The 18,666-nt window shown below is 65.1% G+C and overlaps 2 protein-coding genes across 8 annotated transcripts in view; one reads left to right on the forward strand and one right to left on the reverse strand.

Moving 5' to 3' along the window:
• IDH3G (isocitrate dehydrogenase (NAD(+)) 3 non-catalytic subunit gamma) overlaps window positions 1-2,427 on the forward strand; it is a 14,905-nt gene extending 12,478 nt beyond the window's left edge. For all 3 annotated transcript variants that reach the window (XM_085563555.1, XM_085563556.1, XM_085563554.1), the window contains one exon: window positions 9-2,427. In XM_085563555.1, coding sequence (XP_085419681.1) covers window positions 9-89 — 81 coding nt within the window. In that variant the 3' untranslated portion in view covers window positions 90-2,427. The remainder of the gene's footprint in view (window positions 1-8) is intronic.
• SRPK3 (SRSF protein kinase 3) lies at window positions 2,425-18,602 on the reverse strand. 5 transcript variants are annotated; one of them, XM_085563502.1, is made up of 16 exons: window positions 18,125-18,602; window positions 16,787-16,844; window positions 15,781-15,899; window positions 15,581-15,689; window positions 15,386-15,473; window positions 15,224-15,311; window positions 15,019-15,125; window positions 14,053-14,212; window positions 12,173-12,198; window positions 10,308-10,422; window positions 8,330-8,569; window positions 7,214-7,314; window positions 6,293-6,400; window positions 5,448-5,517; window positions 4,934-5,026; window positions 2,425-2,643 (listed from the first exon to the last, which is right to left on the reverse strand). In XM_085563502.1, exons 1-16 carry the CDS (start codon window positions 18,144-18,146, stop codon window positions 2,459-2,461), a joined length of 1,689 nt encoding a protein of 562 aa, XP_085419628.1. In that variant the 5' UTR covers window positions 18,147-18,602; the 3' UTR covers window positions 2,425-2,458. The 5 variants fall into 5 exon arrangements, with proteins under 5 accessions (XP_085419628.1, XP_085419629.1, XP_085419626.1 ...); XM_085563503.1 differs by lacking the exons at window positions 16,787-16,844; window positions 18,125-18,602 and adding an exon at window positions 16,447-16,700 and having other exon boundaries at window positions 15,781-15,913; XM_085563499.1 differs by lacking the exon at window positions 2,425-2,643 and having other exon boundaries at window positions 4,019-5,026; window positions 6,293-6,373.
• Window positions 18,603-18,666: the final 64 nt, after the last annotated feature.

Raw genomic sequence — 18,666 nt, forward strand, 5'->3', positions numbered from 1 at the left:
GCCCCCAGACGCACACGCCGGACATCGGGGGCCAGGGCACGACGTCGGGCGCCGTGCAGAGCATCATCGGGCACCTGCCGCGGGGCTGAGGGGGAAACTGCCCCCGGGGACCCCCAAACTGCCCCCGGGACCCCAAAACTGCCCCTGGACCCCCCAAACTGCCCCCGGACCCAGAAACTGCCCCCAGGGCACCCCCAAACTGCCCCCGGGGACCCCCAAACTGCCCCGGGACCCCCAGACTGCCCCCGGGGACCCCCAAACTGCCCCGGGACCCCCAAACTGCCCCCGGACCCCAAAACTGCCCCCGGATCCCAAAACTGCCCCTGGGGCACCCCCAAACTGCCCCTGGGGCACCCCCAAACTGCCCCGGGACCCCCCAAACTGCCCCCAGGGACCCCCAAACTGCTCCCGGGGCACCCCCAAACTGCCCCGGGACCCCCAGACTGCCCCTGGACCCCCCAAACTGCCCCCAGGGACCCCCAAACTGCCCCTGGACCCCCCAAACTGGCACCGGACCCCAAACTGCCCCTGGACCCCCCAAACTGCCCCCAGGGCACCCCCAAACTGCCCCCGGACCCCCCAAACTGCCCCCGGACCCCGAAACTGCCCCCAGGGCACCCCCAAACTGCCCCCTGAACCCCCCAAACTGCCCCCGGGGCACCCCCAAACTGCCCCTGGACCCCCCAAACTGCCCCCAGGGCACCCCCAAACTGCCCCCCTGACCCCAAAACTGCCCCCTGGACCCCCCAAACTGCCCCCGGACCCCGAAACTGCCCCCGGACCCCGAAACTGCCCCCGGACCCCTAAAACTGCCCCCAAGGACCCCCAAAACTGCCCCCAGGGATCCCCAGGACCCCCAAAACAGCCCCGGGACCTTCGAAACAGCCCCCAGCACACCCCCGGGACCCCCCAAAACACCCCCAGGAACATCCCCGGGAACACCGAAACACCTCCAGGACCACACAGCTGACACCCCCGGGACCCCCCGAAACACTCCCCGGACCCCCTAAAACACCCCCAGGACCACACAACACCTCCAGGACCACGATGCACCCCAAGGGACCCCAAACCAGCTCTGGGACCCCCCCAGCACCCCTCAGGACCACCCTGGAGCCCCCCAGGACCACGGGACACTCCAGGGTCCCACCAGGAGCACCCCAAACCCCCCACAGGACCCCAATAAACACACCAGGACCACTGGGAGCACCCCCAGGACCACGAGCAGCCCCCCAAACCCCCCACAGGACCACGAGGAGCCCCCCAAACCCCCCACAGGACCACCAGGCACCCCCCAAATTCCCCCACAGGACCACCAGGACCACCCTAACCCCCCACAAGACCAAAATAAACATCCCAGGACCACCAGGAAACCCCCCAGATCCTCCACAGGACCACCAAGAACCCCCAAACCCCCCCAGAGAAGCTCAATAAACACCGCAGGACCACCAGGAGCCCCCAAAGCCGCCACAAAATCCCAAATAAACACCCCAGGACCCCAATAAACACCCCAGGACCCCCCACAGAACCCCAATAAACACACCGGGAGCCCCCCAAACCCTCCACAGGACCACCAGGACCCCCCAAACTCCTTCCCCCAGACCCCCAATAAACACACCAGGACCCCCCCACAGAACCCAAATAAACACCTCAAATCCCCCACTAAACACCCCAGGACCCCCCAAACCTCCCAATAAGCACCCCAGACCCCCAACAAACACCCCAGACCCCCCAAATAAACACCCCAGAGCCCCAACAAACACCCCTGACCCCCTAAATAAACACCCCAGACCCCCAACAAACACCCCAGACCCCCAAATAAACACCCCTGGACCCCTCAAACCCCCCAATAAACATCCCAGGACCACCCACAGAACCCCAATAAACACCCCAAGCCCCCAAAAAACACCCCTGGACCCCCCAGACCCCCCAAATAAACACCCCAGGCCCCCCAATAAACACCCCAGGACCACCGGGAGCCCCAATAAACACCCCAGACCCCCAATAAACACCCGAAGACCCCCCAGGACCCCCAATAGACCCCCCAGGCCCCCCAATAAACACCCCAGACCCCCCCAGATCTCCCAAATAAGCACCCCAGGCCCCCCAATAAACACCCCAGGACCCCCCAGACCCCCCACAGAATCCCAATAAACACCCCAGGACCACCGGGAACCCCAATAAACATCCCAGGACCCCCCAGACCCCCCAATAAACACCCCAGCAGACCCCCCAGACCCCCCACAGAATCCCAATAAACACCCCAGGACCACTGGGAGCCCCAATAAACACCCCAGGACCCCCCAGACCCCCCACAGAATCCCAATAAACACCTGACAACCCCCAATAAACACCCCTGGACCCCTGAAACCCCCCAATAAACACCCCAGTAGACCCCCCCAGGACCCCCAATAAACACCCAGGCCGGGCGGTACCGTGGTTTATTGGGCGGGGGGCGGGGCTAGGGGCGGAGCCAGGGGTGCTGCAGGCACTGGCGGGCGGTGGCGCGGCGCGCGGGCTCGAAGGCCAGCATGGGCCGCAGGAAGCGGGCGAAGGCGGCCGCCGGCCCCCGCGGCCACTCGTACTTCTCCTGCAGCACCGCCCGCAGCCCCCAGGGCCGCAGGTGCCGGATGTGCCGCAGCTCACCTGCGGGAGGGCGGGTCAGGGCCAGGGACACGCCCAATCCCAACATGGCCCCGCCCCTTGTGGGGGTGTGGCCAGGACACGCCCAGTTCCAAAATGGCCCCGCCCCTTGTGAGGGTGTGGCCAGGACACGCCCTAATCCCAACATGGCCCCGCCCCTTATTAGGGTGTGGCCAGGACACGCCCAGTCCCAAAATGGCCCCGCCCTTTGTGAGGGTGTGGCCAGGACACGCCCAATTTCAAAATGGCCCCGCCCCTTATTAGGGTGTGGCCAGGACACGCCCTAATCCCAACATGGCCCCGCCTTTTGTGAGGGTGTGGCCAGGACACGCCCAGTCCCAACGTGGCCCCGCCCTATATTAGGGTGTGGTCAAGACACGCCCTAATCCCAACATGGCCCTGCCCTTTGTGAGGGTGTGGTCAAGACACGCCCTAATCCCAACATGGCCCTGCCCTTTGTGAGGGTGTGGTCAAGACACGCCCTAATCCCAACATGGCCCTGCCCTTTGTGAGGGTGTGGTCAAGACACGCCCTAATCCCAACATGGCCCTGCCCTTTGTGAGGGTGTGGTCAAGACACGCCCTAATCCCAACATGGCCCTGCCCTTTGTGAGGGTGTGGTCAAGACACGCCCAATCCCAACATGGCCACGCCCCTTATTAGGGTGTGGCCAGGACACGCCCAATTCCAACGTGGCCACGCCCATTGTGGGGGTGTGGCCAGGACATTCCCTAATCCCAGTGTAGCCCCGCCCCTTATTAGGGTGTGGCAAGGACACGCCCAATCCCGATGTGGCCCCGCCCCAATTAAGGGTGGGACAAGCACAATTCCCAATCCCGAAGTGCCCCGCCCCAATTAAGGGTGGGGCAAGGACAATTCCCAATCCCAACATGGCCCCGCCCCTTATGAGGGTGTGGCCAGGACACGCCCAATTTCAAAATTGCCCCGCCCCATATTGGGGTGTGGTCAAGACACGCCCTAATCCCAACGTGGCCCCGCCTTTTGTGAGGGTGTGGCAAGGACACGCCCAATTCCAACATGGCCCCGCCCATTGTGGGGGTGTGGCCAGAGCATTCCCTAATCCCAGTGTAGCCCCGCCCCTTATTAGGGTGTGGTCAGGACACGCCCAATCCCGATGTGGCCCCGCCCCAATTAAGGGTGGGACAAGGACAATTCCCAATCCCGAAGTGCCCCGCCCCAATTAAGGGTGGGGCAAGGACAATTCCCAAGCCCAACGTGGCCCCGCCCCAATTAAGGGTGGGACAAGCACAATTCCCAATCCCGAAGTGGTCCCGCCCCTTATAAAGGAATACTCAGGCCACGCCCCTCCCCTTGTGGGCGGGGCTACGAGGGGACAAACCCCGCCCCCGCCCCAAATCCCCACCCTGCTGGGGTCAAGCCCCGCCCCTTCCCCATGACCACACCCCCACGGGTGTGACACCGCCCCCACGCCCTCATTTGCATAACCCCACCCTGGACCACACCCACCACTTAAGGCGGCCACACCCATCCATGGCCACGCCCACGGGCCACACCCATCCCTGGCCACGCCCATTGGCCACACCCATCCCTGGCCACACCCACGGGCCCCACCCATCCCTGGCCACGCCCATTGGCCACACCCAGCCCTGGCCACGCCCATTGGCCACACCCAGCCCTGGCCACGCCCACGGGCCCCACCCACCCCTGAACACGCCCACGTGCCCCACCCATCCTTGGCCACACCCACGGGCCCCACCCATCCATGGCCACGCCCACGGGCCCCACCCATCCATGGCCACACCCACGGGCCCCACCCACCCCTGAACACGCCCACGGGCCCCACCCACCCCTGAACACGCCCACGGGCCCCACACACCCCTGACCACGCCCACGGGCCCCGCCCATACCTGGCCACGCCCATTGGCCACACCCATCCCTGGCCACACCCATGGGCCCCACCTGTCCCTGGCCACGCCCACGTGCCCCACCCATCCTTGGCCACGCCCACGGGCCCCACCCATCCATGGCGACGCCCTCTGGACCGGCCCATCCATGGCCACACCCATGGGCCCCACCATCCATGGCCACACCCACGGGCCCCACCCATCCATTACCACGCCCATTGGCTCCGCCCATTTCCGGCCACACCCAAGGGCCCCACCTGTCCCTGGCCACGCCCACGGGCCCCACCCATCCCTGGACACGCCCTCTGGACACGCCCATCCCTGGCCATGCCCATAGGCCACACCCATTTATTGCCACGCCCACGTGCCACGCCCATCCCTGGCCACGCCCACGGGCCCCGCCCTCACCTCTCCTGTTGAAGAACTCGCGGGAGTAGCGCCCCCCGAGGGCCACGTGCCGCGGGATCTCCCCCAGCAGCTCGATCACGTGCGCAATGTGGTCTGAGGGGGCGGGGCGACTCAGACACGCCCACTCTGGCCACGCCCACCGCCTTGGCCACGCCCATTCCTAAGGCCACGCCCATCCCAGAGAACACGCCCATCCCATAAACCACACCCATTCCAAACCACACCCATCCCATAAACCACACCCATTCCAAACCACACCCATCCCAGAGACCACACCCATCCCAGACCACACCCATCCCAAGCCACACCCATCCCAGAGACCACACCCATCAGAGACCACACCCATCAGAGACCACACCCATCACAGACCACACCCATCCCAAGCCACACCCATCCCAGAGACCACACCCATCTCTTAGGGCAGACCCACCCCCAAACCACACCCACCCCAAACCACACCCATCCCAGAGGCCCCGCCCATCCTGAGACCACACCCTCCCGAGGCCCCGCCCACCCTCGTCGCGGCTGTACTCCTCCCCGGAGTGCGGCTCGAACAGGTAATCGCCCGTGGCCAGCTCGAACGCCTGCGGGACAGGGACGGGGGTCCGGGGGGGCAGGAGACCCCCCCCGGGCCATGGGAGACCCCCCCACCCTGGGGCCAGGAGACCCCCCACCCTGGGGTCATGGAGAACCCCCCCCCCTGGGGCCAGGAGACCCCCACCATGGGGTCATGGAGACCCCCCCCCCTGGGGCCAGGAGACCCCCACCATGGGGTCATGGAGACCCCCCCCCCTGGGGCCAGGAGACCCCCCCCCCGGGGCCATGGAGACCCCCCCCTGGGGCTATGGAGACCCCCCCTGGGGCCAGGAGACCCCCCACCCTGGGGTCATGGAGACCCCCCCCACCCTGGGGTCATGGAGACCCCCCCACCCTGGGGCCAGGAGACCCCCCACCCTGGGGCTATGGAGACCCCCCCACCCTAGGGTCCATCACAGCCCCCTCCCCACCCCGGGGTCCATCACAGCCCCCTCCCCACCCCGGGGTCCCCAGCAGCCCCCTCCCCACCCCGGGGTCCATCAGAGCCCCCTCCCCACCCCGGGGTCCATCACAGCCCCCTCCCCACCCCGGGGTCCATCAGAGCCCCCTCCCCACCCCGGGGTCCATCAGAGCCCCCTCCCCACCCCGGGGTCCATCAGAGCCCCCTCCCCACCCCGGGGTCCATCAGAAGCCCCCTCCCCACCCCGGGGTCCATCAGAGCCCCCTCCCCACCCCGGGGTCCATCAGAAGCCCCCCCCTCACCCCGGGGTCCATCAGAAGCCCCCTCCCCACCCCGGGGTCCATCAGAAGCCCCCCCCTCACCATGCAGGCCGTGCTCCAGATGTCGGCGGGGGGGCCGTACCCCGCCCCCAGCAGCACCTCCAGGGCCCGGTACTGCCGGGTCTGGATGTCCTCGGTGAAGTGTTTGTGCTGGGGGGCAGCGGGGGTCACCCCCAGACCCACAGGAACACCCCCGGAGCCCCAAAACCTCATCCCCAGTGACCCCCCAGTCCCTCCCAGTCCCTCCCAGTCCCTCCCAGTCCTCCCAGTCCCCCCAGTCCCTCCCAGTCCCTCCCAGTTCCATCCCAGTCCTTCCCAGTTCCCCCAGTCCCTCCCAGTCCTTCCCAGTTCCCCCAGTCCCTCCCAGTCCCTCCCAGTTCCATCCCAGTCCTTCCCAGTTCCCCCAGTCCCTCCCAGTCCCTCCCAGTCCCTCCCAGTCCCCCCAGTCCCTCCCAGTCCCTCCCAGTCCTCCCAGTCCCCCCCAGTCCCTCCCAATCCCCCCAGTCCCCCCCAGTCCCTCCGAGTCCCTCCCAGTTCCATCCCAGTCCTTCCCAGTTCCCCCAGTCCCTCCCAGTCCCTCCCAGTTCCCTTCCAGTCCCTCCCAGTTCCCCCCAGTCCTTCCCAATCCCCCCAGTTCCCCCAGTCCCTCCCAGTTCCCCCCAGTTCCCCCAGTCCCTCCCAGTCCCTCCCAGTTCCCCCCAGTCCCTCCCAGTCCCCCCCAGTCCCTCCCAGTCCCTCCCAGTCCCTCCCAGTCCCTCCCAGTTCCCCCCAGTCCCTCCCAGTCCCTCCCAGTCCCTCCCAGTCCCCCCCAGTCCCTCCCAGTTCCCCCCAGTTCCCCCAGTCCCTCCCAGTCCCTCCCAGTTCCATCCCAGTCCCCCCCAGTCCCTCCCAGTCCCCCCCAGTCCCTCCCAGTTCCCTCCCAGTCCCTCCCAGTTCCATCCCAGTTCCCCCAGTCCCTCTCACCACCCAGCAGCCGTTTCCCAGGTCGGCGATTTTGATCCGCAGCCGTGGGGCAGCGCGGGGGTCCAGGGGGTTCTCCTGCCCCCCCGGCAGCCCCCCCTCACCTGGAGGGGGCACTGGGGGCGTTGGGGGCGCACCTGGGCACCCCAGTGCCCCCCGGTACCCCCCTGTGCCCCCCAGTGCCCCCCAGTGCCCCCCAGTACCCCCCTGTACCCCCCAGTGCCCCCCGGTACCCCCCTGTGCCCCCCAGTGCCCCCCGGTACCCCCCTGTGCCCCCCAGTAACCCCCAGTACCCCCCTGTGCCCCCCAGTGCCCCCCTGTGCCCCCCAGTACCCCCCAGTGCCCCCCAGTGCCCCCAAACCCCCAGTGGAGCCCCTATTTCCACCCCAACCTCAAACGGACCCTCCAGACCCCCCCCAAAACCCAAATCCACCCCAAATTGTCCCCTAGACACCCCCAAACCCCAAATCCACCCCAAATTCCCCCTCTAGACCCCCTCCAACCCCAATCCCACCCCAAATTCCCCCTCTAGACCCCCCCCCCAACCCAAATACTCCCCAAATTCCCCCCGAAGTCTCCCCTAGACCTCCCCCCAATCCCAAATTTCCCCCGTGGACCCCACAAACTCCAAATCCATCCCAAATTTCCCCCCCAGACCCCCCCCAACCCCAAATCCACCCCAAATTCCCCCCTAGACTCCCCCAACCCCAATTTTCCCCCCTGGACCCCCCATCCCCAAATCCACCCCAAATTTCCCCCCTAGACCCCCCCAACCCCAAATCCACCCCAAATTCCCCCCAGACCCCCCCAAACTCCAAATCCACCCCAAATTTCCCCCCCAGATCCCCCCAAACCCCAAATCCACCCCAAATTCCCCCCTAGACTCCCCCAACCCCAATTTTCCCCCCTGGACCCCCCATCCCCAAATCCACCCCAAATTCCCCCCAGACCCCCCAAACTCCAAATCCACCCCAAATTTCCCCCCCAGGCCCCCCCAAACCCCAAATCCACCCCAAATTCCCCCCAGACCCCCCCAAACTCCAAATCCACCCCAAATTTCCCCCCCAGACTCCCCCAAACCCACCCCAAACTGCCCCCCCCGGACCCCTCCCAACTGACCCAGGGGGTTGGGGAGCCCCTCGGAGCCCCCCGAAATGAGGGAGCCCGAGGTGGGGGTGAAGAGCGAGTCCGAGGCCGAGCTGGGGCTGGGGGGGCGCCGGGGGGGTCCCCGGGAGGCGCAGGAGCCCCCCGAAAATCCATCGCTGGAGCCGCCCCCCGCCGGCAGCGTGTGCACCCCCGAGGACGAGGCGCCGCTCGGGGGGCTCCCCCCACACTCCTCCGGGGGGTCCGGGGGGGTTTCTGCAAGAGGAAACAGAGCCTGAGACCCCCTCCCCACATCCCCAAAAACTCCCAGGTGGTCCCCAAAACCTCTCCCCAAATATGGCTGGAGCCTCAAGGCCTCATGGGGCTCCCCGAAACAGGACAAGAGACCCCAAAACTGTCCGCAGAGACCCTCAAATTGTTCTCGGGGGTCCTGCTCACCCTGGGGACCCCAAACTTACCCTGGGGACCCCAAACACACCCTGGGGACCCCAAAATATCTTTGGGGCTCCCCCCACCCCACCCTGAGGACCCCAAACTCACCCTGGGGACCCCAAACCCACCCTGGGGACCCCAGATTGTCTCCTCCACCCCACCCTGGGGACCCCAAACCCACCCTGGGGACCCCAGCCCCACCTCTCCCATACTCCCCCCCTCCCCCCGGATGTCACAAGACCCTGCCCTGGGGTCCCCCTTCTTCCCTTCCCCATGTCCTGGGACCCCCAAATGTCCCCCGAGACCCCTGAGCGGTGTCCCCACCTGTCCCCGGTGTCCCCCCCGATGTCCCCTGCAGTGACCGGTGCCACTGCCTGTCCCCGGTGTCCCCGCTGTCCCCAGTGTCCCCCCGGTGTCCCTGTGTGTCCCCCCGGTGTCCCTGCCTGTCCCCGGTGTCCCCCCGGTGTCCCTTCTTGTCCCCGGTGTCCCCCCGGTGTCCCTGCCTGTCCCCGGTGTCCCCCCGGTCCTCCCGCACTGACCGGTGTCACTCCCCCTGGTGTCCCTGCCTGTCCCCGCTTGTCCCCGGAGTCCCCCCGGTGTCCCTCCGGAGTCCCCCCGGAGTCCCCCCGGTGTCCCTCCGGAGTCCCCCCGGTGTCCCCCCGGTGTCCCCCCGGTGTCCCCCCGGTCCTCCCGCACTGACCGGTGTCGCTCCCCCTGGTGTCTCTACCTATCCCCGTTGTCCCCCCGTTGTCCCCCCGGTGTCCCTGCTTGTCCCCGGTGTCCGCCCGGTGTCCCCCCGTTGTACCCCCGGTGTCTCCGCCTATCCCCGTTGTCCCCCCGGTGTCCCTGCCTGTCCCCGGTGTCCCCCCGTTGTCCCCCCGGTGTCCCCGCCTGTCCCCGGTGTCCCTCCGGAGTCCCCCCGGTGCCCCAGCACTGACCGGTGTCCCCGCCTGTCCCCGGTGTCCCCCCGTTGTCCCCCCGGTGTCCCGGCACTGACCGGTGTCGCTCCCCCTGGTGTCCCCGCCTGTCCCCGGTGTCCCTCCGGTGTCCCCGCTGTCCCCGGAGTCCCCCCGTTGTCCCCCCGGTGTCCCCGCCTGTCCCCGGTGTCCCCTCCTGTCCCCCCGGTGTCCCGGCACTGACCGGTGTCGCTCCCCCCGGTGTCCCTGCCTATCCCCGTTGTCCCCTCGGTGTCCCCGCCTGTCCCCGGTGTCCCGGCACTGACCGGTGTCGCTCCCCCTGGTGTCCCTGCCTATCCCCGTTGTCCCCCCGGTGTCCCCGCCTGTCCCCAGTGTCCCCCCGGTGTCCCCCCGGTGTCCCCGCCTGTCCCCGGTGTCCCCCCGTTGTCTCCCCGGTGTCCCCGCCTGTCCCCGTTGTCCCCCCGGTGTCCCCGCCTGTCCCCGGAGTCCCCCCGTTGTCCCCCCGTTGTCCCCCCGGTGTCCCCGCCTGTCCCCGGTGTCCCCCCGTTGTCTCCCCGGTGTCGCTGCCTATCCCCGTTGTCCCCCCGGTGTCCCCCCGGTGTCCCTGCCTGTCCCCGGTGTCCCCCCGGTGTCCCGGCACTGACCGGTGTCGCTCCCCGCCGTGTCCCGCTCCAGCTCCCGCAGCCGCTCCGCCAGGAGCTGCCGCTGCCGCCGCTGCCGCCGCCGCCGCCGCCGCCGCTGGGCCCGGGACAGCCGCTCCTGGGGGAGAGGGGACGGATTTTGGGGAGATTTCCCCGGTTTTGGGGAGTCCCGGGATTGGGGAGTCCCGGGACAGCCGCTCCTGGGGGAGAGGGGACGGATTTTGGGGAGATTTCCCCGGTTTTGGGGAGTCCCGGGACAGCCGCTCCTGGGGGAGAGGGGACGGATTTTGGGGAGATTTCCCCGGTTTTGGGGAGTCCCGGGATTGGGGAGTCCCGGGACAGCCGCTCCTGGGGGAGAGGGGACGGATTTTGGGGAGATTTCCCCGGTTTTGGGGAGATTTCCCCGGTTTTGGGGAGTCCCGGGACAGCCGCTCCTGGGGGAGAGGGGACGGATTTTGGGGAGATTTCCCCGGTTTTGGGGAGATTTCCCCGGTTTTGGGGAGTCCCGGGATTGGGGAGTCCCGGGACAGCCGTTCCCGGGTGGGGGGGACGGATTTTGGGGAGATTTCCCCGGTTTTGGGGAGTCCCGGGACAGCCGTTCCCGGGTGGAGGGGACGGATTTTGGGGAGATTTCCCCGGTTTTGAGGGAATTCCCTCGGTTTGGGGGGAATGGACGGGGGCGGGGCCTTGATTTTGGGGGGTAAAGGGGAGACAGGTGTGCAAAAGCATGCGGGGCACACAGGTGAGCACACACAGGTGAGCATGCGCACACAGGTGTGCAATGACACACAGGTGTGCAATGACACACAGGTGAGCACACACAGGTGAGCACACACAGGTGAGCACACACACACAGGTGAGCACACACAGGTGAGCATGCGCACACAGGTGTGCAATGACACACAGGTGAGCACACACAGGTGAGCACACACACACAGGTGAGCACACACAGGTGTGCAATCACACAGGTGACCACACACACAGGTGATCACACACAGGTGAGAGCACACACAAGTGTGCAGTGACACACACACAGGTGAGTGCACACAGAGGTGAACACACACAGGTGTGCAGTCACACACAGGTGAGCACACAGATATGCAATGACATACACAGGTGAGCGCACACAGGTGAGCACACGCACACAGGTGTGCAATGACACACAGGTGAGCACACACAGGTGAGCACACACAGGTGAGCACACACAGGTGTGCAATCACACACACAGGTGTACAATCACACACACAGGTGTGCACACACACACAGGTGTACAATCACACACACAGGTGAGCACACACAGGTGTGCACACACACACACACAGGTGTACAATCACACACACAGGTGTACAATCACACACACACACAGGTGTGCAGACACACACACACACAGGTGTGCACACACACACAGGTGTGCACACACACACAGGTGTGCAGACACACACACACAGGTGTACAATCACACACACAGGTGTGCACACACACACACACAGGTGTACAATCACACACACAGGTGCACACACACACACACACACAGGTGTGCAATCACACACACAGGTGTGCAGACACACACACACAGGTGTGCAGACACACACACACAGGTGTGCACACACACACACACACAGGTGTACAATCACACACACAGGTGTGCACACACACACACACACAGGTGTACAATCACACACACAGCTGTGCAGACACACACACACACAGGTGTGCACACACACACACACAGGTGTACAATCACACACACAGGTGTGCAGACACACACACACAGCTGTGCAGACACACACAGGTGTACAATCACACACACAGGTGTGCAGACACACACAGGTGTACAATCACACACGCAGGTGTGCAGTGACACTCACAGGTTCCTCCTGCGGTGCCGAGCTCACTGTGGACAGACAGGAGTGGGGGAGGGTCAGCCCAGGTGTGGGGGAATTTGGGGGTCCCCAAATTCCTGGGGCACCCCCAGAGCAGTGGGGGGTTGGGTACACCTGTTCTTTTGGGGGATCAACAGGTACCCGCACACAGCATGGATTTTGGGGGTTACCTGCGCTCCAGGAGGAATTTCTGGGGGTTACCTGACCCCCAGGGGATGGATTTTGGGGTACCCACCCCCAGGGGATGGATTTTCGGATACCCTACTCCCCGGGATGGATTTTGGGGTACCCTACTCCCCGGGATGGATTTTAGGGATCCTGCCCCCCTCAGATGTGCATTTTGGGCTACCCTCCCCACCCCAGGTGTGAACTTGGGGTACCCTCCACCCCAGGTGTGAACTTGGGGTACCTGCCATGCGGGGGGTGCATTTTGGGGTACCCACCCCCAGGTGTAAATTTGGGGTACCCTCCCCCCATGAATTTGGAGTACCTGCCCCACGGGGGATGGATTTTGGGGGACCCTCCCCATGTATTTTGGGGTACCCCCCCAGGTGTGAATTTGGGGTACCCTCCCCCCAGTTGTGAATTTGGGGTACCCCCCCCCAGGTGTGAATTTGGGGTACCCTCGCCCCACGATTTGGGGTACCCTCCACCCACAGGTGTGAATTTGGGGTACCTGCCCCAGGTGTGAATTTGGGGTACCCAGCCCCAGGTGTGATTTTGGGGTACCCTCCCAGGTTGAATTTGGAGTACCCTCCCCCCATGAATTTGGGGTACCCACCCCCAGGTGTGAATTTAGGGTACCCTCCCCCGGGTGTGAATTTGGGGTCCCCACCCCCCCAGGTGTGAATTGGGGTACCCACCCCCAGGTGTGAATTGGGGTCCCCACCCCAGGTGTGATTTGGGGTCCCCCCGGTGTGAATTTGGGGTCCCCCAGGTGTGAATTGGGGTCCCCCCGGTGTGAGTTGGGGTACCCTCCACCCCCCGGTGTGAGTTGGGGTCCCCACCCCCCCAGGTGTGAATTGGGGGTCCCCCAGGTGTGAATTGGGGGTCCCCCCAGGTGTGATTTGGGGTCCCCCCGGTGTGAGTTGGGGTACCCCCCCCAGGTGTGAATTGGGGGTCCCCCAGGTGTGAATTGGGGTACCCCCCCCAGGTGTGAATTTGGGGTCCCCCCGGTGTGAGTTGGGGTACCCTCTACCCCCAGGTGTGATTTTGGGGTCCCCCCGGTGTGAGTTGGGGTCCCCCCGGTGTGAGTTGGGGTACCCTCCACCCCCAGGTGTGAATTTGGGGTACCCTCCACCCCCAGGTGTGAATTGGGGTCCCCCCAGGTGTGATTTTGGGGTCCCCCAGGTGTGAGTTGGGGTACCTGCCCCAGGTACCCCAGGTGTGAATTCACACCCCAGGTGTGAATTGGGGTACCCCCCCCAGGTGTGAATTTGGGGTCCCCCAGGTGTGAATTTGGGGTACCCTCCACCCCCAGGTGTGAATTGGGGTCCCCCCAGGTGTGAATTTGGGTCCCCCCAGGTGTGAATTTGGGGTCCCCCAGGTGTGAATTGGGGTACCCAGCCCCAGGTGTGAATTGGGGTACCCCCCCAGGTGTGAATTGGGGGTCCCCCAGGTGTGAATTTGGGGTCCCCCCAGGTGTGAATTGGGGTACCTGCCCCAGGTGTGAATTGGGGGTCCCCCAGGTGTGAATTGGGGGTCCCCCCAGGTGTGAATTTGGGGTCCCCCCGGTGTGAGTTGGGGTACCCTCTACCCCCAGGTGTGAATTTGGGGTCCCCCCAGGTGTGAATTTGGGTCCCCCCAGGTGTGATTTGGGGTCCCCCCGGTGTGATTTGGGGTCCCCCCGGTGTAATTTGGGGTACCTGCCCCGCGGGGCGCGCCGCCGCCCCGAGCCCAGCGCGCCGCCTGCGCCGCCAGGTGCCGCAGGTAGGGCTGGGGCGCGCAGAGCAGCACGTTCTCGGGCTTGATGTCCGTGTGGATGATCTTGCACTTGGTGTGCAGGTAATCCAGCCCCTCCAGCACCTGCGGCACCCCAACATCCGGGGGGGATCCCCAAAATCCGGGGGGGATCCCCAAGAGCCGGGGAAACCCCAACAGCCGGGGGGCACCCCAGATTTTGGGGGGTATCTCAATCGGGGAGGGATAACCCAATTTGGGGAGGGGGCTCTAAGAGAACCTCCTGAGGGCTCTGAGGGGATTTTGGGGAGGTGGGCATGAGGGGGGGATATGAGGATCTGGGGGCACCCCAAAATTTGGGGGGCGTCCCAATCGGGGAGGGATAACCCAGTTCTGGGCAGGGGCTCTGAGGGGATTTTGGGGAGCTGGGGGTGGCTGAGGGGGCAGAACAAGAGGATTTGGGGGTCTCTGTGCAGCACATTTGGGGTCCCAGGAGGGATCCGGGGGGATTTGGGGGTCTCTGGGCAGCACATTTGGGGTCCCAGGAGGGATCCAGGGGGATTTGGGGGTCTCTGTGCAGCACATTTGGGGTCCCAGGAGGGATTTGGGGGTCTCTGGGCAGCACATTTGGGGTCCCAGGAGGGATTTGGGGGTCTCTGTGCAGCACATTTGGGGTCCCAGGAGGGATTTGGGGGTCTCTGTGCAGCACATTTGGGGTCCCAGGAGGGATCCGGGGGGATTTGGGGGTCTCTGTGCAGCCCATTTGGGGTCCCAGGAGGGATTTGGGGGTCCCTGTGCAGCACATTTGGGGTCCCAGGGATCCAGGGGGATTTGGGGGTCACTGTGCAGCACATTTGGGGTCCCAGGAGGGATTTGGGGGTCTCTGTGCAGCACATTTGGGGTCCCAGGAGGGATTTGGGGACCCCCCTGACCTGCCGGACGATGCTCTTGACGCAGGGCAGGGGCAGCCCCTGGTAGTTGGATTTGATGATCCAGCGCAGCAGTTGGTGCCCCAGCACCTCCAGCACCATGCAGACATCTGGGGGGGCAGTCAAGGAGCCCCCAGACCCCTGGGACCCCCCTCCAGGGGTGCGAAACTCGGGGTACCCCCCCTCAGATCCCCCCCAAAAAGGATACGGACACCGTTGACCCCCGAAATTTTGAAGTCGTCGATGAGCTGCACGATGTTCTCCCGGTTGGGGTCGCTGGGGTCTGAATCCCGCACCTGGGGGGGGCACGGGGGGGGTCACGGGGGTGGATTTGGGGGTCCCCGATTTTGGGGGGGCCGGGGGCACTCACACATTTCAGCAGCTTGATCTCATCCAGGGCCGTCTCCGTGTATTGGGGGGCGCTTTTCACCACCTTCAGCGCCACGAAACGTTTCCTCCTGCCCGGGGAGGCCAAGAAAAAAAGCAGGGGACCCCCCCCCCCCAAAATTTCAGGGGAGCCCCCCATGAACCCCCCGGGAGCCCCCCGCGGTGTCCCCGCACTCACCGGAGGTCCCAGCAGAGCCACACGGTGGAGAAATGTCCCCAGCCCAGCTTGCGAACGACGTGGTAGCGCCCGTGGAAAAGGTCCCCGATCCGAACCGGGTAATACCCGCCTGGGGAGGGGGCGCGGGGGGGGCGAAATGTCACCCTGGGGTTTGGGGACCCCCCCCCAGAACACCCCCAAAAGGAGCGGGGTGTCCCCACCTTTGCAGTAATCGCGGGGGTCCTCCTGCTCCCCCTCGTCGGAGCCCAGCAGCGGCTCCGAGAGCGATGGCGGCGCCGGGGGGGGGTCTGGGGACACCGGGCCGGGGGGGCTGGGGGTCCTGGGGGGGGACACAGCAAAGCTGGGACCCCCCCCGTGGGTGGGCACCAACCCCCAGCTCCCAGCAGAGCCCGCCTCGAACCCCTCCCCAAAATCTGGAACCTTCGGGGGTCTCCTCTCTGCCACCCCCTCCCCAAAATCTGGAATTTTCAGGGGTCTCCTCTCTGCCACCCCCTCCCCAAAATCTGGAATTTTCAGGGGTTTCCTTTCTGCCACCCCCTCCCCAAAATCTGGTCCCTTTGGGGGTCTCCTCACTGCCCCCCATACCTGGTCCCTTTGGGGGTCTCCTCTCTCCCCCCTCCCCAAAATCCAGTCCCTTTGGGGGTCTCCTCTCTGCCCCAACCCCAAAAATTTGGAATTTTCAAGGATCTCCTCTCTCCCCCCTCCCCAAAATCAGACCCCTTGGGGGTCTCCTCTCTGCCCCCCATACCTGGTCCCTTTGGGGGTCTCCTCTCTCCCCCCTCCCCAAAATCTGGTCCCTTTGGGGGTCTCCTCTCTGTCCGCCCCCCCCCAAAATCCGGCCCCTTGGGGGTCTCCTCTCTGCCCCCCATACCTGGTCCCTTCGGGGGTCTCCCCCATGCTGGGGGGGTCCCAGGGTGGTCCCACAGCGGCCGAGGAGCCGGGAATGGTCCCGGGGGAGCGCTGGGAGGTCCCCGAGGCCCCCCCGAGCTGGGGGGGGGCAGGTGCGGGGCATTCTGGGCCATCAGCCCCCCAAAATAGAAATGACCTCAATGACCCCCGGCCCCGCGGGGCTAAAAATAGCCCTGGAGGGGGAGGGGCGGCTCGGAATGTCCCCCCCCCCCACCCCTAAAAGGGGCTCTGCTCGTGTGTCACCCCCCCCACCCCAAAATCCCAAAGGGTCGTGACCCCGCTGAGCCCCCTCCTCACCTTGGGGGTGCTTTGGGTTTTTTGTCCTTTTTGCGCTTTTTCCTTCTCCTGCCGGGATCTGGGAAGGGATTTGGGGGGTCACGGGGGGTCCTTGTCCTCCCACCCCCAGGGACCCCAAAATCCACCGTCCCCCAACTCTGAAAGGTGCCCTCAGGGACCCCCAAAATGCCTCGGGACCCCAAATTCCCCTCAGGGACCCCAAATTCCCCTCAGGGACCCCAAATTCCCCCTCAGGGACCCAAATTTCCCCTCAGGGACCCCAATTTCCCCTCATGGACACAAATTTCCCCTCAGGGACCCAAATTTCCCCTCATGGACCCAAATTTCCCCTCATGGACCCAAATTTCCCCTCATGGACCCAAATTTCCCCTCATGGACCCAAATTTCCCCTCAGGGACCCAAATTTCCCCTCAGGGACACAAATTTCCCCTCAGGGATCCCAAATTTCCCCTCATGGACCCAAATTTCTCCTCATGGACCCAAATTTCCCCTCAGGGATCCCAAATTTCCCCTCATGGAACCCAAATTTCCCCTCAGGGACCCCAAATTTCTCCTCATGGACCCAAATTTCCCCTCATGGACCCAAATTTCCCCTCGTGGAACCCAAATTTCCCCTCACACTCCTGCTGACAGCACACAGGACCCCAAATTTCCCCTCAGGGACCCAAATTTCCCCTCATGGAACCCAAATTTCCCCTCATGGACACAATTTTCCCCTCAGGGACCCAAATTTCCCCTCATGGACCCAAATTTCCCCTCATGGACACAATTTTCCCCTCACACTGCTGCTGACAGCACACAGGACCCCATTTTCCCCTCAGGACATCCCTCACAATCCCCGTTTTTCTCTCAGAATCCCCATTTTCCCCTCAAACCACATTTTCCCTCTCACAATCCCATTTCCCCCTCACAATCCCCATTTCTCCCCCCACAAACCCCACTTTTCCCCTCACAAAAACCACTTTCCCCCCTCCCAATCCCCATTTCTCCCCTCACAATCCCCATTTTCCCTCTCACAATCCCATTTCTCCCCTCACAAACCACTTTCCCCCCTCCCAATCCCCATTTTCCCCTCCCAATCCCCATTTCCCCCCTCCCAATCCCCATTTCCCCCCTCCCAATCCCCATTTTCCCTCCCAATCCCCATTTTCCCCTCCCAATCCCCATTTCCCCCCTCCCAATCCCCATTTTCCCCTCCCAATCCCCATTTCCCCCCTCCCAATCCCCATTTCCCCCCTCCCAATCCCCATTTCTCCCCTCCCAATCCCCATTTCTCCCCTCCCAATCCCCATTTTCCCCTCCCAATCCCCATTTTCCCCTCACAATCCCCACTTTTACCGGGCCCCCCGCGCAGCTCCATTCCCCGCGCTCGCCCCGCTCCGCGCGTGGCGCCCCCTGGCGGGCGGGGAAACCCCGCTGGCCCCGCCCACCGACCAATGAGAACCCGCCGTGAGCCGCTGGCCACGCCCCCTGACCACGCCCCGGGGTCGCCATGGAAACGCGGCCTAGTGCGACGCCACCGGGAGTTCCCGCGCCGCTCTGTCGCGACAGAACGAGACCCGAGCGCCCCGCCGCGGTTATCACGACATTCCCGGTGTCGCGACAGCACCCGCAAAGCCCCGACACCCCTCAAACCCCCGCCGGTATCGCTCGGGGCAGGCAGCGCTGCCGTTCCCCCCTTCCCGGCGCGCCCGAAGTGACTCCGCCCCCTTTCCCGCCCTCAGCGCTGATTGGCTGCCGCCACCACGGCGACGCGTCACCATGGCAACCGCGGGTCAACGCGGCCGGCCCCCAAACCGGGCCCGGGGTCCCCAAAACCGCGGCGGGACGCCCCCCCCCCAAAAAAACCGCAAATCCCACCCCCCCTCTGCCTTTCGCAG

The sequence above is a fragment of the Lonchura striata genome, chromosome 31, assembly GCF_050655825.1.
Source record: "Lonchura striata isolate lonStrDom1 chromosome 31, ASM5065582v1, whole genome shotgun sequence".
Taxonomy (NCBI): domain Eukaryota; kingdom Metazoa; phylum Chordata; class Aves; order Passeriformes; family Estrildidae; genus Lonchura; species Lonchura striata.

What these genes read in the sequence shown, in the direction of transcription:
- SRPK3 (XM_085563499.1), bottom strand. Translation starts at nt 18,146, where the DNA reads ATGGAGCTGCGCGGGGGGCCCG. An exon ending in CGGCGCGCCCCGCGGGGCAG is followed by an intron (nt 12,199 to 14,052) that starts GTACCCCAAATT and finishes GTCTGTCCACAG; the next exon opens with TGAGCTCGGCACCGCAGGAG. An exon ending in TCTGGAGCACGGCCTGCATG is followed by an intron (nt 5,518 to 6,292) that starts GTGAGGGGGGGG and finishes CCTGTCCCGCAG; the next exon opens with GCGTTCGAGCTGGCCACGGG.